Source organism: Corythoichthys intestinalis, chromosome 8 (genome assembly GCF_030265065.1).
Source record: "Corythoichthys intestinalis isolate RoL2023-P3 chromosome 8, ASM3026506v1, whole genome shotgun sequence".
Classification (NCBI taxonomy): Eukaryota; Metazoa; Chordata; class Actinopteri; order Syngnathiformes; family Syngnathidae; genus Corythoichthys; species Corythoichthys intestinalis.
The window spans coordinates 13317381-13336686 of NC_080402.1; the positions used below are offsets into that span (position 1 = coordinate 13317381).

At 38.2% G+C, this 19306-nt stretch overlaps 2 protein-coding genes and 1 long non-coding RNA gene across 4 annotated transcripts in view; all 3 read left to right on the forward strand.

The window, feature by feature from the left end:
• Positions 1-1412, forward strand: part of pnpla6 (patatin-like phospholipase domain containing 6) — a 92280-nt gene extending 90868 nt beyond the window's left edge. The window contains exon 36 of one of the 2 annotated variants that reach the window (XM_057842972.1): positions 1258-1412. In XM_057842972.1, the coding sequence (XP_057698955.1) occupies positions 1258-1272 (15 nt within the window). In that variant the 3' untranslated portion in view covers positions 1273-1412. The remainder of the gene's footprint in view (positions 1-1257) is intronic. The other variant, XM_057842971.1, reaches the window with a different exon arrangement.
• On the forward strand, positions 1310-10633 carry LOC130920094 (ependymin-like). Its single transcript, XM_057842974.1, has 6 exons — positions 1310-1452; positions 1757-1834; positions 2060-2194; positions 2300-2483; positions 6509-6596; positions 10218-10633. The coding sequence occupies exons 2-6, from the start codon at positions 1814-1816 to the stop codon at positions 10366-10368; spliced, it is 579 nt and encodes a 192-aa protein (XP_057698957.1). The 5' UTR covers positions 1310-1452; positions 1757-1813; the 3' UTR covers positions 10369-10633.
• A 2590-nt stretch (positions 10634-13223) lies between these two features.
• Positions 13224-14616, forward strand: LOC130920694 (uncharacterized). Its single transcript, XR_009064201.1, has 3 exons — positions 13224-13382; positions 13455-13510; positions 13818-14616. It is a non-coding gene; the product is annotated as an uncharacterized LOC130920694 (long non-coding RNA).
• The last annotated feature ends 4690 nt before the right edge of the window (positions 14617-19306 follow it).

The window sequence follows — 19306 nt, forward strand, 5'->3', positions numbered from 1 at the left end:
TGACCTACAGATAGCTGGGGCCACAGTAACAAAGGCTACTATCAGTAACACAATGCGCCGCCAGGGACTCAAATCCTGCAGTGCCAGACGTGTCCCCCTGCTGAAGAAAGTACACGTCCAGACCCGTCTGCGGTTCGCTAGAGAGCATTTGGATGATCCAGAAGAGCACTGGGAGAATGGTCAGATGAAACCAAAATAGAACTTTTTGGTAGAAACACAGGCTCTCGTGTTTGGAGGAGAAAGAATACTGAATTGGATCCGAAGAACACCATACCCACTGTGAAGCACGGGGGTGGAAACATCATGCTTTGGAGCTGTTTCTCTGCAAAGGGACCAGGACGACTGATCTGTGTAAAGGAAAGAATGAATGGGGCCATGTATCGAGAGATTTTGAGTGAAAACCTCCTTCCATCAGCAAGGGCATTGAAGATGAGACGTGGCTGGGTCTTTCAGCATGACAATGATCCCAAACACACAGCCAGGGCAACAAAGGAGTGGCTTTGTAAGAAGCATTTCAAGGTCCTGGAGTGGCCTAGCCAGTCTCCAGATCTCAACCCCATAGAAAATCTGTGGAGGGAGTTGAAAGTCTGTGTTGCCCAACAACAGTTTCAAAACATCACTGCTCTAGAGGATATCTGCATGGAGGAATGGGCCAAAATACCAGCAACAGTGTGTGAAAAGCTTGTGAAGAGTTACAGAAAATGTTTGGCCTCCGTTATTGCCAACAAAGGGTACATAACATAGTATTGAGATGAACTTTTGGTATTGACCAAATACTTATTTTCCATCATGATTTGCAAATAAATTCTTTAAAAATCGAACAATGTGATTTTCTGGTTGTTGTTTTTTTCCACATTCTGTCTCTCATGGTTGAGGTTTACCCATGTTGACAATTACAGGCCTCTCTTATATTTTCAAGTGGGAGAACTTGCACAATTAGTGGTTGACTAAATACTTATTTGCCCCACTGTATGCGGGAATTTGGGTTACATTGCCAGCCTAGGAACAGAACTCATAACCTGGGTTTTTTTTGTGGGTTTTATGTGGTAGAAGGCCAAATTTGTGAAAACAAAGAAATAAATACTTTAAATCACTTCAATTATGAGCCTTGAATCTATAATCTATGAAATGTTGACTTTTTTTTTTTTTTTTTTAATGGAATTACGGAAATAAATAAATTTATCCATGATATTCTAATTGTTTATCATTAATAGGTGTCTGACTCGACATTTGAGTTAATATTTTCCTTTTCTTTAGAGTTCAAACACATGAGTCAGTGTGGGTGGAAACACATGGTGGGATCTGACCAGATGTGATAAGCTATATTAGAGAGACCTGCTGCTCTGTGACTCCACAACTGTTTGCTGCCTGTGAACATGAACATTATCTGTGTTTTGTCCATCTTCATCCTGCTGCTTGCAGCTGCCAGTTCTCAGAAACCCAAACAATGTGGTGAGTCATTGCTCAACACTGTCATGTCAATCTATATTGATTTCGAATTGAAATGTGAGTTTACGGTCACTGTGCGTTTCGCTGTATAAAAATTCACAAGAGGTGTTAATCCTTCAACTAGAGGTGAAACACGTGGTTTACCATTATATTTTGACAATTGTGTCCAAAAAACTGCCTCTTACGTAGACTCACATAACATGTCAGTGCAAAAATCCTTGATGTCGCTCTTGTAGTGCCTATAACAACCAGTAAGTCTTTTTTTATAGAATCTAAATGCATTTTTTTTGGCTTGTTTCACCTACAGGATTGTTACGTTAAACAGTATTTCTATTTTGGCCTTTGCATAGATTCTCCTCCCCTGATGACTGGAGGTGTCACTGTGGTAAGTCATAAAGCTGGATCTCCTTCCCCCATCACTTAACTGCTTCGCTGCCATTGACGGTGATAAACGTCCCATACACATTGACCGAGAGGCCTGGCAGCGATCAATCAAAAATGGATACGACATCTATCGCCGTCGATGGCAGTGAATAAGTTTAAACAAGAAAAATATACACTGTGTATATTTTCAACTGGTGTCCAGAAAATGTAATTAAGCGTCTTCTAGATGGGCTTCAATGGGCGCTTGCTGTCTACGGGAAAGATGACCTATGACGCTTTCGGTCAGAAGATTCGAGTTAGAAACTTTGGCACGGTTGGAAATGAAACCTTCGCTATGGACCAACTAATGTTGTTCGACAAGGTATTAGTGTGCACAGTTGGATTTTCAACATCATTTTTTGTATAATAGCATCTTGAAAAAAAAACGTACCATTTGTTAAAAGGTCAACACTTTTATATTTTCCAGAAAGTCTATTATGAGATTGACTGGAGCAAACTATCTTGTACGAAGAGGCGTCTGAACGCAGATTTCATTCCAATGCAAGTGCCCGATGATGCGGAATTGATGAGTCAGGTCGTTTTGGGATCTTCCTCCTCCTGGGGAATGGGTGTACTGGTCAACACCTGGTATGGAAGCCTACCCGGCAATGGTGAGAAACAACACAATGGCTGCGTTCAGACTCCAGGCCAGTGTTGTCACGGATTACTTAAAAAAGTAATTTAATTACTGATTACACCTCAAAAACGTAATCTAGTTACTTTACTGATTACTTTATTAATTAAGTGACTTATCAGTTACTTTTTACCATTTTTTTTCCTTTTGCTGCCTCAACATAAAAATAACAGAAAAATGTCATCGCGTGAAATTGAGTTTCTCACATAAGGCTTAATCTTTGAGTTAGCGGGGGTTAAATTAGTCGACCACCATTGACTCGCCCTAGCTTAGCCATTCCGGAGCCCTAAAACTAACAAATAACTGACAAACTGCACAAAATTTGTTGAAATCAACTCCAACGACTAATTAAACCCCCGCTGACTCCAAGATAAAGCCTAATGTAAAAAATTCTGAACTTCCCCTTTGAAATAAAGACCTGGCCGTTAACGCAAACAACAAAAATTAATGAAATGAACAAAAATCCGACAACGTAAAGTTTTCATTAGGGTCAAAATCATTTTTTGAACAGATCATGTGACTAGCACCTTGGAGACTGTCCTTTGCTTTGCTTACCCAAAACTACACCAGAGGAGGCAAGATGGATATTTAGAATTTCTTTAAACCTAAGCTTTCAAACGCTGCAAACAACAACTTGAACAGTTGATTGAACTCGAACAGTGTCATGATGTCTATATATATATCCAGTATTGGCCAAAAGTTTGGAGACACCTCAAAGGTGGATACTTCGAAGAATGTAGAACACAAAACCTGTTTTCAGTTATTTCACTTTTTTTTGCCATTCCACATGTTCGTTCATAGTTTTGATGTCTTCAGTGAGAATATACAATAGTAGTGAAAATATATAAAACGCAAAAATTATGAAGTGTGTCCAAACTTTTGGCTTTCATTTCAGTCTTCAAAATGGTTCTCCCCGCAGTCCCACAAATGTAAAACTCCGCCTACGATTACAAACTCTAACTATAAAATGTACATAATTACACATATTATAAAGGCTGATTACAAACTGTAGCAGTGCTGGCTGTCTCGTTACCTGTCGGTTTTGTCTCGAGTTTTTTTTTCGCGACGCGCTGTGCTGTAATTCCAAGTGCTTCCTTGTTGAATTGGATGTCGCGTATATAGCGGTTGACAGTCTTTCTGAGCCAGCGCAGAGTTTGCAACGCACGGAGATATTTTTGTCATCTTTACTGGACGGATATGTGAAGTAATGGCTGTATCTCCAGTGAGCAAATGCAGCCGTTTGCTGTAGCTCTCCGGCTCCTTTACTGTTGGTATCCTGTTAGGTAGCCACTAGCCAGGCTATATTGTTGACCGCCGTGGCAGACGGCACGCGCACAGGCAGCATGGTAATACACGTGACCCGTTTTTTTTCCCCCCGATGAGAAAACGTGAGATGTGATGTCACTCCCAAACTCAAGCGCAGTATTTTCTTTTCAAATGCGCTTCGTACATGACTTCAATATTCTTCATTCTACATAAAGTATGAGGAAACAACAAAATAGTAACGCACAGGCACCGAGGAAACCAACTTTAGTCAGATTACTGGCTTGGAAAAATGAACGCGTTAGATTGCTTGTTACTGAAAGAAAGTAATCAGATTACAGTACGTGTTACTGACAACACTGCTCCAGGCACATCTGATTCCAATGATCCTCCTCAAAACTGATTTTTTTTAGAGCTGACTTTTCACACTATTTTTAAGCAAGTGTCCAAATCAGATCTGGGCCTGTTGATACTGGGCCACATTATTGACACACCTGACAGATTGATGTGGCAACAAAGGCGCCATCCACCATAGAGTGACGTCACGGACAATCAAAACCCATTTGAGATGTTCAGACTGAGAAGCATCTAGTCCATATCTGATAGGAAACTACTATACCTCCCGGATGTGGTTACAATCCGTCTTGCAAAAATCAGGGTTCTGTACTTTGTGACTGTTTAGACTACAAAAGAGCCATCTAGTTTCAATCTAGATGTACTAAAATCTGATTTTGGCTGCCAGTCTGAACAAGGCCTATATGGTTCTGTAAAATGAGCAGAACTCATGTAACAAGTAACTCTCCACTAACTGAGCAGGGTTCCCAATTTGAATGTACTAAATTGCGTATACACTGTAAAAACATATCTCCTTAAAACCAGGGGTGAAAGTGGCTAGGATTTCATGCCAGTATTCCATGACAAAAAGGTCCCCTCGGAGCCTGTCTGTTTGTTATTTACTTTTTTTTTTTGGGGGGGGCAACCTCCCAAAACCACAGAAATGCAAAAAAAAAAAACCAAAGAAAAAAAAGACAACGACTTTTAAAAAATTATTCACTCGCGTATTTTAAACTTTTAAACAAATTACTTCACAATGAAAGAAATGGTGTCTGTAAAAAGGTCACGACTATCTACCTCATAACTATCGCTTAACTGTATTTTTTTTGTTACAGTTGCATTTTCTCCGTTATGTTAGATGATAAATAATCGATCCAAACAAAGAAAAATTGGGGGGGGGAAAAATGTTTAAAAGGGTAAATATATGAAAAAGAAAATCTCCCTTGTTATATTACCATGTTTCACCCATAAAATCCCCAAAAAATTCAGCTGTGACCATTCACACCTGTGTCTTGACACTCGTTGATACATGCTACATGGAGTTTTTTTTGATTGAAACAAGGTAAGTACGCGATAATATCACGTTAAAGTCGTGGTGTCTTTAATTCTGCTCTTTCATGCTCTCACCTCCAGATAGAGTTTCGCTGTTCATTTTTTTTTAAATGCCCTCCTGTTTAAAATTGTTCTTTCCCCAGAAAATTGAGATTTTAAGCTTTCCAATGATGTATCACCCATGCATATCGGACAATTTTGAAATTTGGCCGAATTGGTGGTCTCAGAGTGGAACTTTCCGCCATATATATACCGCCACATATATACAAATTGATTAAAAAAAAAAAAAAATACAATCAATATTTTTATTACGTTTAGGACCACATAAAAATTTCAAATTGGAAAAAAATCTGATTTTTCTGTTCATTATTTCTGGGGTCAGGCATTGTCGGGTTAACATGATGTTCTGAACCTTCCCATCAGATGAAAATCAAATAAATGCCTCTTCAATTATTTCCTTTCTTTCAAAGATCTGATCAATTTTCCATTGCGTTGCCCTTTTTTTTTTATCGCATTAATTCAACAAGTTTGTTCCTTTTTTTTCTTCCAGAAAACGTACATTTGAACCATTCAGAGCTAACTATCCATGCTGATCACATGTTAGTATGTCAACCAATTGAACAGGCAACTGGAGTCCCAGCTAGGGAGGATAGTTAGCTGAGCGCATGCACACATGGACACTGCACATCAGATACACGCTTGGAGAACTCCGTGCTGTCTGTGGATAAATATAAATAAATAATAATTATCGGTGGAAAGGGATGACTCAACACAAGCACTTTATTATGCTTGTTGTTAACACTTGTGTACGTAAATCGGACGTTAGTGGATTGTTTTTCTCTTGGAGATGCTTGTATGCCAGCCAGGCAGGTTGTTTTTAGCATTGGGTTTTGACGGTTGCTGTCACATTTTCAGGTTCAAAGCACCACTCCGGCGCCGAACTTCTTGCCAGAACGGGGTTCCGGCCTTTTCTGGCCCACTTTCACCCCTGCTTAAAACTAGTTAAATTCCCTTGTTTACACTCTAAATCTACTTGAAATAAGTGAAATTATCTGCTGGTGCTTCAAGGAAATTTTACTCTGATATCGTGAAATAAGAAGAGTAGCTAGCTAAAAATAAACATAACAGACTTTTTTAAGCAATACATTTGTATACATAATCTTCAAAAAATGAAATGTGACGCATTCATCTGTTACATATCTAGTCTTTAACACTCAAAACAAGATGAAATTTGTTTAACTAGATTTCAGAACAATACAATACTCTGATTAAGATGTGATAAATTTGCAGTATATTCCTTATTGAATATTCTTCTTCTGACCTTAACCCATCACATATACTCCATGAGTGCAGGCACCTATACAAGCGTCTTCACTGAGATTGGCTGCATTCCCATTACCATCACTGGCTACACACCAGCAACGGGATGGACCATTGTCAGGTATTACCTGCTGACTCACAGTACTGTAAACTAAAACTACAACTAAAATTAAATTAGATGTTTTGACACAACGTTTCACGGAGCCAATTTCAAAATAAAAGCAAGTGATTTTGTATGTACAGCATGAATGAGCTGCAACGTGCCTGTCAGGCAGAAGAACTGTTGATTTGACACCCCTGATATACAGTCCCTGACAAAAGTCTTGTCGCTTATCCATTTTGTAGAAACAATTGCTAATAACCTGACTTTTAATTATTCAATTGGTTTCAGAAATGGCTCATATGAAAGCTAAGACCCTCCAAAATGATGTTGAATGTACAAAAATATTATTTGTTTCACTGAAAAAAGATTGATCATTTAATGAAGACATAAATGTTAAATTTTGGCAAGACAAAAGTTTTGTCGCCTACAGAAAGTAGTGTGAAAATTAAACAAAAAATGTACTTCAAATACAAAAATATGTTACATAAGCAAATTAAGTAGTGGTGCTGTGAGATCCAAATTTAATATTTTGTATGACTTCCATGGGCTTGAAGGACTACATCCATGTGGTTCGTCATGGATTCATACGATTTATAGATGAAGTCATCCGGAACATCAAAGAAAGTAGTCTTGCATGCCTCCTAGAGTTTATCAACATTCTTGGGTTTCGTCTTCCATGCTTCCTCTTTCATCCTGTTCATGTCTGGTGACTGGGCTGGCCAGTCCTGGAGGATCTTGATCTTCTTTGCCTTGAGGAACTTTGAAGTAGAGATTGAAGTATGCGATGGAGCACCATCCTGCTGCATAATTTGTCCCTTTTTATGGTTAGGAATGTAAGAGGCAGCTAAGATTTGTTGATATTTCAGACTATTTATGTTGCCTTCCACCTTACAAATCTCTCGCACACCCCCATACTGGATGTAACCCCAGACCATGATTTTGCCACCACCAAACTTCACAGTTTTTTGGCAAAAGGTGGATTTTTCAGATGAATCTTCCATTGAATTACACCAGTCGCTGCAAATATTGCAGGAGACCGACAGGAGCCTGCATGGATCCGAGATTCACTCAGAAAACAATGAAGTTTGGTGGTGGCAAAATCATGGTCGTGGGTTACATCCAGTATGGGGGTGTGCGAGAGATCTGCAGGGTGGAAGGCAACATAAATAGTCTGAGATATCAACAAATCTTAGCTGCCTCTTACATTCCTAACCATAAAAAGGGACAAATTCTGCAGCAGGATGGTGCTCCATCGCATACTTCAATCTCTACCTCAAAGTTCCTCAAGGCAAAGAAGATCAAGATCCTCCATGACTGGTCAGCCCAGTCACCAGACATGAACAGGATGAAAGAGGAAGAATGGAAGATGAAACCCAAGAATGTTGATGAACTCTGGGAGGCATGCAAGACTGCTTTCTTTGATGTTCCTGATGACTTCATCAATAAATTGTATGAATCCTTGCCGAACCGCATGGATGCAGTCCTTCAAGCCAATGGAAGTCATACAAAATATTAAATTTGGATCTCACAGCACCACTACATAATTTGCTTATGTTATGTAAAATATTTTTGAATTTCAAGTACATTTTTTGTTCAATTTTAACACTACTTTCTGTAGGCGACAAAACTTTTGTCTTGCCAACATTTGACCTCTATGTCTTCATTAAATGATCAATCTTTTTTCAGTAAAACAAATACATTTTTCATCAGCGGATTTGAAGGGGGGGGCAAGGGGGGGCAGGCCCCTCCCCGGTGGCCGAAAAGTGTCATTGCATGAAATTGACTTTTCAAGCAATAAAACTGCAACAAAAACGAATCAAATGAACAAAAATTATATTTTTATAATGGCTCAAAATTATTTTTCGAACACATCATGTGACTATCAACTTAGACGGTCATTTGCTTTGCATGTAATTAAAAAAAAAAAAAAAAACGGGAAAGCAATTTTATCTTTTAAATGATTTTTTTTCTTTGATCGAAAATATTTTTTTTTTGATTGAAGCAACTTTTTGGGGGATTGAATGATTTAGACACAAATGTCCTACCCATAATATGACCCAAACACAAAAAGGATTGCTTCAATCAAAGAAAACTTGTTTGTTGAAAAATGAAGTGGTCAAATGCAAATTTTTCAATCTGAAATATTTTTTCGCATTCAAAAACGTTTTCTCTGATTGAAATTTTTCTTTTTTTTTTTTTTGAAGTGAAGTTTTCTCTTTGAAAATATATATTTTTTTGAAGCAACCTATTTTTTGATTGAATAATAAAGACAAAAATGTCCTTGTCAAAATGTGGCAAAACACAAACCGACGTTACTTCAATCAAAAAAGTTGCTTCAATCACAAAAAAAAAAAAAAAAAAAAAAAAAAAATCAAAGAAAAATAGCTTTAACATGCATTTTTTTGAGTTTCAAATATATTTCTGCATTCAAACACTTTTTTAAAAATTGAATAATAAAGACACAAATGTACCTCCATATGGTTCCGCCTAGGGGATACAATTTTTGACTGGGGTAACTACATTGGCACAGCACTGTCGGGCGTACCATATTCAAAGGATGACGATCTTGGCGAAAAGTATTGCCTAAGCAGCCTGATTTAGAATTCTCTTATTGAATGATGGGAAACAAAAAACGGTCATTGTCAACTTATTATTATAAATATTCTTGTAAGTTTTATTGCTGACACTGCGTTTCGGGGTCATCAACATGTTGTGCCCCCCCGCCCCAAAAGTCAAACTCCGCCTTTGATATTTTTGTACATTCAACATCATTTGGGAGGGTCTTAGCTTTCATATGAGCCATTTCTGAAACCAATTGAATAATTCAAAGTCAGGTCATTAGCAATTGTTTCTACAAAATGGATAAGCGACAAGACTTTTGTCAGGGACCGTAGATTTGACACAACCTGATATATACACTCACCGGCCACTTTATTAGGTACACCATGCTAGTAACAGGTTGGACCCCCTTTTGCCTTCAGATCTGCCTCAATTCTTTGTGGCATAGATTCAACAAGGTGCTGGAAGCATTCCTCAGAGAGTTTGGTCTTAGCTGAAAGGAGTGGCACCCGGCGTGGTCTTCTGCTGCTGTAGCCCATCTGCCTCAAAGTTCGACGTACTGTGCATTCAGAGATGCTCTTCTGCCTACCTTGGTTGTAACGGTGGTTATTTGAGCCACTGTTGCCTTTCTATCAGCTCGAACCAGTCTGGCCATTCTCTTCTGACCTCTGGCATCAACAAGCCATTTCCGCCCACAGAACTGCCGCTCATTGGATATTTTTTCTTTTCCGGACCATTCTCTGTAAACCCTAGGGATGGTTGTGCGTGAAAATCCCAGTAGCTCAGCAGTTTGTGAAATACTCAGACCAGCCCTTCTGGCACCAACAACTATGCCACGTTCAAAGTCACTCAAATCACCTTTCTTCCCCATACTGATGCTCGGTTTGAACTGCAGGAGATTGTTTTAAACCATGTCTGCTTGCCTAAATGCACTGAGTTACCGCCATGTGATTTGCTGATTAGAAATTAAGTGTTAACGAGCAGTTGGACAGGTGTACCTAATAAAGTGGCCGGTGAGTGTATATATAAACGAAAAAGTTTAATAATGAACAATTGGATGACAATTTCTTCCCTTGACAGCACTTTCAATTGGGTACTTGGCATCACCGATCCCATGGATCTGGTCCCGCCTTTCTTCTGTGCCAAGGCTCAGCTGGAAGATCCTGAAACAGCGGACACTATGTTCAGTGCCTTGGAGTCGCTGGCCAAAAAGACCAAGGACATGAAGTAAACACAATGAGTAAACATCAAGGATTGTATTGAACAGCCTGCCCACATTTCAAAGGGGAAAGAGCCAATGCAAATAAAGTTTATATTCAATGTCAACATCACATGGCATTTTCTCAAACTTTGCTTGAAAGTGTCTTTATTTATGCAGCATGCCGCATTACATTTGGTGTTTTGTAAATTTGAAGTTTTCTTATGTGTGTGATTTTTCTTTTTTTTTTGGGTCAGTTTGTGTTTTTTTGTTGCATTTTAGATTTTTTTGTGCCTTAATTTTTTTATCTGAATGATTTTTTGGGTGGGCACATGAGGTTTTTTTTTTTTTTTTTTGGTGTGATGTTTCAGTGTATGTGATGTTTTTTGCTAATTTATTGTGCAAATTTGTTCAGGTGGATGCAAAGTTTTGCAACTCACTGGTTGCCGTTGACGGCGATAGACATCCAGTCCATTTTCACGGAGAACAAATCCGTTCAATCTCCTTTTCTACTCAATTTGTCATCTTTACTAAGAAATTCAAGGGTCATCAGGAGCTGGCGGTCAGTCAAGTCCATTCCTACGGTCGGTCAAGGTAGTTCGGGCGGTCGGTCAAGTCCGTTCATGCGGTCGGTCAAAATCATTCGGGAGGTCTGTCAAAGTTGCAGGCAGTCTGTCAAGGTCGTTTGTGCGGGTCGCAGCAGGACGTCGAGGTCGCTTCGGCGGTCCTCAAGGAAACTTGTATTGTTTTGTTTTTTCCTTTGAAAGTACTGAATTGTTTGTCGATCATTTTGTGCACTTATAAAACAAACGGTTTTTGATTATATTAAAACATGACAAACTATATCAGTGGTGTCCAAACTATTCCACATAGGGTCGCAGTCAGGGGTGAAAGTGGGTAGAATTTCTTGCCGGAACTCCCGACGTGAAGGTTGCCACAGAGCCAGAAATTTTGTTTATTTATTTATTCCTTTCATTTTTTTAGGGGGCGGGTCAAACCTCTTAAACTACTGAAATGCAAAGAAAACTGTTTTAACAGTTATTTCTATAACACATACAAAAACTGATTTTCATTCAAAACTGTATTTTTTTCAATGATTTGCAAAATAAAAGTTAATAAAAAGAGCAATAACCCCACCCTCCATCTCCTAATTTTTATTTTCCCTCATTTCCTCACATACTAAATGCCAAATCTCAATTTTAACTACTTAAGAATATAGGCTGGATATTAAAATTGAAGTAATTTAAAGTGATGTAAACGTTTGCCTGGTACAACAGACTTACCGCTGTTCCAGCTATAGACCCTACCCACGTGACGTCACAACTCCGCTCTCCTGAATGGTACCGCCCAATTATCCGTCAAAACATAGTGTTAACCTGTTACGGCTACGTACATTCCTCCTATTTACGGCGTGTTTTTCTGCTCCTTAACATTAATAATCAAAATGGTGAAGGCGTGTGTGGCTGTTGGTTGCACTAACAGAGAAGATGGAAGGAGAGACTTGAAATTTTACCGTATTCCGAGGGATCCAAAGAGGAGAGCGAAATGGACGGCTCCAATTCGACGTGAAAACTGGGCACCAAAAATCACCACAGACTATGTAGTAGTCATTTTATATCCGGTAAGATGCATTTAAGATATACTTAGAGGGTTTTGGGCTGACAAATAACCACAATTAAGATCATTGCTAGGCTAATCGCCGACAACATACACGTATGTATGTAGTGAGAGTGCTATCGCTAAACCATATAAACATTAAAAGCCTTAACTCCATTGACAAACGACATGAAATACATTAGACTTGACAGTGGATGTTAGCAATAACAAAAGAGTTTGAATTGAAAATTTCGTACCTCACCTTTCCAAGCACAAGATAGATCCCTGCCGAATTTTCGTGGACGAGGACCTGTTTCACCCAACCAGCAACGAAGTATTTATAAGCCTCCAAGCTCTTGAAGTTTTTCAAATTTTCGTGAGAATAGGCTGATTTTGTGTGGACAAGATAATTGTAAATATCAGCGTAGCAGATGTCAGGCAGACAGGGCGAAGACAGTGGGTCGAAAAACATCAATTTGGGCATCAAATATGGATCTGGCGACTGTATAGAACGAAGCTTTTCCACATAACGCCTTTTATGCAACACATCCAGTGAGTTTACGGCATCAGAAAGCACCGGGTCTTCCATGAAATGCATTTTAAATTCCTCGATCAATTGAAACCAATGCTAATACAGAGACAAAATGACGGACAAGTGGGTGGAACCATACAGCGAGCACGTGGTTTTGTGACGTCGGTGGGTAGGGTCTATTGAGTCTGGCTACCATTCAGCGGATACAATTTCCAGGGCGGAGCAAGCCACAGCAAACAGACAGCGGAGTGGACCAATCAGCGACGGGCAGACGTGACGTTAGCAAAACGACGAGGGCAGGACGAGGGACTTGCGCGCGGAAGTAAACATACGAGGAGAGCGGAGTTTATTCAACATGGCTAGCGCGAGACGGACTGTTGTCAATGACTCGTGTCGATGTGTTTTTGGTAATTTAAAACTGATTTTACCATGGATTGGAACATATTCTCGGCTCTCCTCTTCACCATCTATGTTGTTGAGAAGACGACTTCCGACGCGCAAGAGTGACGTTGCTCGTTAAGAACACGTCACGCAAATAAACGAATCTGATTTGTCGATTGATTTTGTACCTGCTCGTGAGGTCGTTAATGGGATGGTTCCCAGACTATTTCTCTCAGTGTTTGAAAAATACAGGGAGAACAGTCTACGTTATACCCAATAACCACACTAGAGGGCATGGGCGACATTTGAATGAAGTCAGAGACTCACAAGTATGACGTCAGCGCATGCGCATTTCCTGTTGGAACGTTGGCCTCTTCATACTGAGGGGGAAAAGTTTTGTTCGCCCCAGAAAGAAATTTTAAAAAAAAAGATAAAGAAAAGCAAATTGACGAATGCATCGATCACTGCTGTGTGGCGTCTGTTGCTTAAAGCAAATTCAGACGGTTGCGTGGTGAAAATATTAAGCAGAAACCACTCGGTAAGATGTGGAAACAATTCGCTAATGCTAAATTTGCATTCATGGCTAACTGCTAGCGTGTTATTCATGCAGGCCAAAAGCCTTGTGTGAGAGGAAGAGGACCAGGCATCGTCAGTTAAGGCTATTCGGTGAGATATTTGTATTAAAATATACTGCGGTTTGAAACGGTATAAAATATGTTTTCCATTTGAAAGGAAAATAAATGTATTTTCTGTTTTTGGTTATGGAAAATGTACCATTTACAGTGTTGCATGAAAAAAATGCTTTTGAGAGCGCAAATAACATTTTTGTGTGAAAAATGTATAATTTATTGCATACAAAATGCTAGTTAATGATTAGAATTTTTATCATTGAGTGATTACTCAGTATTGTTTGAAAAAGAACAACATAAATGAAACTGAAAAGATTGTAACCCAAGACCTGTGTTAAATACAGGTCAGGTTTTTTTTCTGATTGGACAAAAAAGAAAGATCATCAGATTGGATTCAACGATGGCGAGCTAACCCAGAGTGATTTGAAGAACCAAGAACATCGGAAAATTCTGGAATAACAGACGGACTGTCTGTGTGGTAGGATTGTATCAGTCATCGGACTGATTCCTACATTTTTTTCTTCCAAAGAGTGCACTCCAACAAACATTGGGAAAAACTATTGCAATAGAAAAACTGAGACTGAATGGCGTACCGCACGCAGGCTATTTTTAGACCGTGACGTCGCATCGTAAAGCGGAAGTAAAGCCGAAGTGGGACATTATAGACCCGCCCTCGCATAGACCCCACGTAAAAAGTGCTACTTTTCGCCGGTAATCTTTCAAAAACGAACATGGCGATCACGCATTGCTTTTTTGGAACTTGTAGAAACGACTCTAGACATTACGACCATGAAGGATGTTTTCTTCATACCTTCCCGGAAACCAAAAACTCGGGAGGAAAAAATGTGAAAACCGAATCAACATGCGCGGACTTTAACACCAGCTCGGCGAATCCATTCACGTTTCATATGCAGTAAACATTATGTTGGGTTGGCATGGTCTTTCAGAGGACAAAGAGGTAAGCCATTTTTATATTTTTACTTTATTTTTTTTAGCGTAACGTTGTGCCGTACTGCTTCTGTCTGACAATGAATGACCTGAAAAAACTACAATGGTGTCTGACTGCCACTGTTACCGTTTCTGTTATATATATATATATATATATAAATTAAAAAAAAAACTTTAGTAAGGGGGAAGTGTAAATAAATTATAGGATTAAGATGTGTTGTCAATGAAAAAATTTAAAGTGTTCGTTGACTGTCACTGAGTAGCATTTGCGACCGCTACACAAAGCTAACTAAATTACCCCCAAGAACGGTAAGAGACGTAGGACAACCAGAGGATATATAAGAAAGACAGGGCTGATGGTAAAGGATAGCTTGTTGAAACCGGAGAATGTCATTGTCAGTCGCGTCGATTAAAAAAAAGCTAAAGCTATGCTTAGGTCGGCTCGTTTTTTTCGTCTTTTTCAGCCTTCGACGCTAAAGCCATCTCTTTAACTGAACATTTTTATGTTCTTCCACATCTATGCCAGTCAATTTGGCACCAGGCACATCATTTTCGGAGAGAATTGGTAGGTTTAGCGCTGTAAACATCTCCTTCGTACACGATTTCCATTCATTTCCTATTAGGGACAAATGGTGGCTTGTCCTTGCATAGCAACCGTAGCTAATGCCATGAATATTAATGAGCGGAAGTGACGTGTTGCTTGCGGTACGCCATTAGTTGCCACTGAAACTAATATTGGACAAATTTGGACTTTGACAAAACAATTGACTGAGACTCAAGACTATTTTTTTTATTTTTCTTGTTAGTTATTATTACTAGTTCATTGTTTGTTTGTTATTGTTTAAATTGTTTATTGTATTGTTCGTTAAAAATATAAAATATACAAAACTAGGATTCCAATTGCCTAAACCTGATGTATGATGTGATCATCGTATCTAAATCAATTAAACCGAACCTAGATTGCAGCTCCTATCGGTATACATACAGGAGGGTATTGATTGGGGCTACATAAACATTTACTTTAAAAAAAAAAAAAAATTGTGTAATATAAGTAACATACACTCAGAAAAATAAGTACAAATGACTTATATCATGCAGAGTGAAATGGAATATATTTTGAAGATCACGCAAACATTGACTTTTTAAAATCATACGGACATGAATAAGTAGCCTAACATAAATGAACAAATATAAGTCCAAAGTGCACATTGACAGCTAAAATGTTCTGAACCTCCCCATCAGAGCAAATAAAACTATGATAAATAATCCTCCTCAACTCTTTCGTTGCTCTTTAAGATTTGAAGCATTTTATGTTGCGTTGCCCTTTTTTTTGACGCACCAATTCAACAATTTTTTTTTTTGCTGTTCCAGAAAACATGCACATTTGAACCAATCAGAGCTAACAATCTCTGCTGATCACATGCCGTCCGTGGAATAAAATAAATAATAAATATTGGCGGAAAAGGATTACGCTACACAAGCAATTTATTACGCTTGTTTTTAACACTTGTGTATGTAAATCTGATGTTTTCTTCTTGGAGATGAAATGCATGTGTGACATCTTAGCATTTTTTGTTTTACGTAGCATTTTGACAATTGCCTTCATATTTTCGGAATCAAAGCACCGTGTACCAGAACAGCATTCCGGCTCTGAATCCTATACCGGAACTGCGTTCTGGCCCTGAATCTTATACCAGAACTGCGTTCCTGACCGTTCTTGCCCACTTTTACCCCTGGTTGCAGTGGGTGCTAGATTTCATTCCTACAAAACAAGACAACATCTTTTCACTAATCTGGTGTTTTACAAGTGTGATCAGTTGATTGCAGTCAGGTGCTGCTTGTTTTAGCACAAACTTTGTTAAACTGTCTGTGCTCGATTGGTAGGAACAAAAACCAGGACCCACAGCGGCCCTTGAGGACAGGTTTGGACAGCCATGAACTACATGGTCAAGGTAAAGGATACATTTTCTGTTCTGAAATAACGGCATGTAAATCTGAATTTAACTCCCAGCCAAAAGCCAGTTTGTAAAATTTCAGCTGTCAGGCAAGGGTTCAGGTTAAACTCTGCAACATAAAACTAATACCCATGTTTCTCTTAAAAACATTTTTAAATGGTACTTTAAAAATAATCTGAACTAATTCTTTACAATGATCATTTCAACCCACGCCTGTTAAACCTATCATCATACCGCAGTACTCCTGTTCTCCAGCAGAGGAAAGCAACATTCTTTTCTCTTTCAGAAGCCACCTCAGGAAATACTTTGACATATTCATATTTTTGTTCCTGAAAACAACTTTACCACTGCTTGACACAACTGACTTTTTGCACAAAAAGACTCTTTTATTTGATTTTTTTATTTGAACATAATTTCAAGAACGAGCAACCGACGACCAATTTACATCTCCATGCATTTGATCAGGCCAACAATGCAATTCCAACAATACCATACGTAAATGTTGGTAAAGGACTTCATGCATTATGGATTATATAGTACGTGAGCATTATTATACTCTATGTAATAAATTAACACCACATATTCTTAGCGACAGACGTCACTAAAATGAAACGCACTGGTGTCAAGCGATCAATTTGTTGAAAGCTATGACTGTGACTTGAGCGTGTTGCATTAGTGCGGAGTGATTACAAGTGCAAGCTGTTGCAGTGATTACATGGTGCCCCTTTCAGGCTGATGCCTCATCAGGAATGGACAGTGGCACATTATGCTGCAAAGCAGACCGTCATTGGTAAAAAATAAATTACACGATTATAAAAATATATTCATCTTTATCTATTTATTACTGAATTAATTTAATTAACACAATATCCACAATATCTTATGATTTGTACAAAATATATTCCTTTATAGAAATCTGTGTTTTTTTTTTTTTTTTTTTTTTTTTGGGCAGCCCTTTTAAATTTCGCGTTAGTATTTTGGACGGTAAAACTTATTACTCTTAATCATATTTTCCTCATCTCAAAATGTTTTTGTTTTCGTCTAGTTTTTGTCGACGAAAACTCGACTAATTTCGTCCAGTTTTAGCCGACATTTACTAAAAATGTTTTCGTCTGTAAAACTAAAAATTACTCCAAACTAGGGCTGTCAAAATTATCGCGTTAACGGGCGATATTTTTTTTAATGAATCACGTTAAAATATGTGACGCAATTAACGCACATGCCCCGCTCAAACAGATTAAAATGAAAGCAGCGTGTAATGCTTGTTACTTGTTTTTTGGTGTTTGGCGCCCTCTGCTGGCGCTTGGGTCAAACTGATATTATGGTTTTCAGCACCATGAGTGAGTATGCTGTAATTATTGACATCAACAATGGCGAGCTATTAGTTTATTTTTTTGATTGAAAATTTTAAAAAATTTTATAAAACGAAAACATTAAGAGGGGGTTTTAATATAAAATTTCTATAACTTGTACTAACATTTATCTTTTAAGAACTACAAGTCTAATAATACAGTACTTATGTAGCATATGTTGAACGTATACAGTATATCCGTCTGTGTCTTATCTCTCCATTCCAACAATAATTTACAGAAAAATATGGCATATTTTATAGATGGTTTGAATTGCGATTAATTACGATCAATTAATTTTTAAGCTGTAATTCACTTGATTAAAAATTTTAATCGTTTGACAGCCCTACTCCAAACATAAAAAAAAAGGAGTAAACAGCTTTTGTGGTGAAAATTCATGTGAATAAATGCTTGAATCCCTGAATTCTTTATACTGTAGATATGGACGTAAAACAGTCTCGATTCTTGGTTAAAAGTAAACTATGAAGCTAGTCAGCTACGAAAATTAGCCGCCTCCACGTGTAAACAAAGATTATTCCTGTGACTAAATGCTTCAATCACGCATACGTGGTACGAAAAATATCATATTTACCTCGAACAAATCACTCCTAAGACAATTCATCCTGTTTGTATGCAGTACAACTTTCGTAGATGAATCCAATCATAAGTAAATCCAAGCTTCCGTCATGAGCGTGTGCCGTCTTTGGCTATTACTAAATGAAGCTTGGCCCCCTCTGATAAGGCGTCGCGCAAAGAATGATGAAGTGACACGTCAATGGTGATGATATCTATGTTGAAGAATACATAGTGTTCAAAACATTTGAAAGCGATTTTTTTTTTTTTTTTTTTTTTTTTTGGATTTAGGTGAAAGATGACCACCTTTCAGATGTATGGGCTTATTAAGAACAAATAGAAGTATTTACTTAAAGTAAGGGGAATAATCTGATGCATTAATCTGTTAATTAGTCTTTAACACCAAAACAAATTGGAGAAAATTTGACGAGATTTAAGAAAAATAATCTGATGAAGACGTTATAAATTTACTGCGTGCCACCTGAGTAGGAAAAATCTGACCTCCCCCATTCCTCGAATGCAGGAATTCCTAATGGTCATGCCGTCAACTTGTGAATACGAATGACTGCACACAGTCTTGTCTTTGCAGAAAGATTATGTGAATTTGTGAGGTGTTCTTAAATTATACCTGCAAATGTTATTCTGTTTGAACATGTGTAGAGTGCAGTATTTTCTCCAAACACGAGTAATACTGTAGGTGGTGTGGTGTGGTGTTTGTGAATCTGTAGTGAGGTTGAAGGCTGATCGAAAAAATCTTACTTGTAGTACAGTCCCTGACAAGTCTTGTCGCTTATCCATTTTGTAGAAACAATTGCTAATAACCTGACTTTTAATTATTCAATTGGTTTCAGAAATGCCTCATATGAAAGCTAAGACCCTCCCAAATGATGTTGACTGTACAAAAATATATATTTCATTGAAAAAAGATTGATCATTTATTGAAGACCATGTGAAGACATAAAATTTTGGCAAGACAAAAGGTTTGTCGCCTACAGAAAGTAGTATGAA

What these genes read in the sequence shown, in the direction of transcription:
- LOC130920094 (XM_057842974.1), top strand. Translation starts at nt 1,814, where the DNA reads ATGACTGGAGGTGTCACTGTG. An exon ending in TGACTGGAGGTGTCACTGTG is followed by an intron (nt 1,835 to 2,059) that starts GTAAGTCATAAA and finishes AGCGTCTTCTAG; the next exon opens with ATGGGCTTCAATGGGCGCTT. An exon ending in TGGAAGCCTACCCGGCAATG is followed by an intron (nt 2,484 to 6,508) that starts GTGAGAAACAAC and finishes CCATGAGTGCAG; the next exon opens with GCACCTATACAAGCGTCTTC.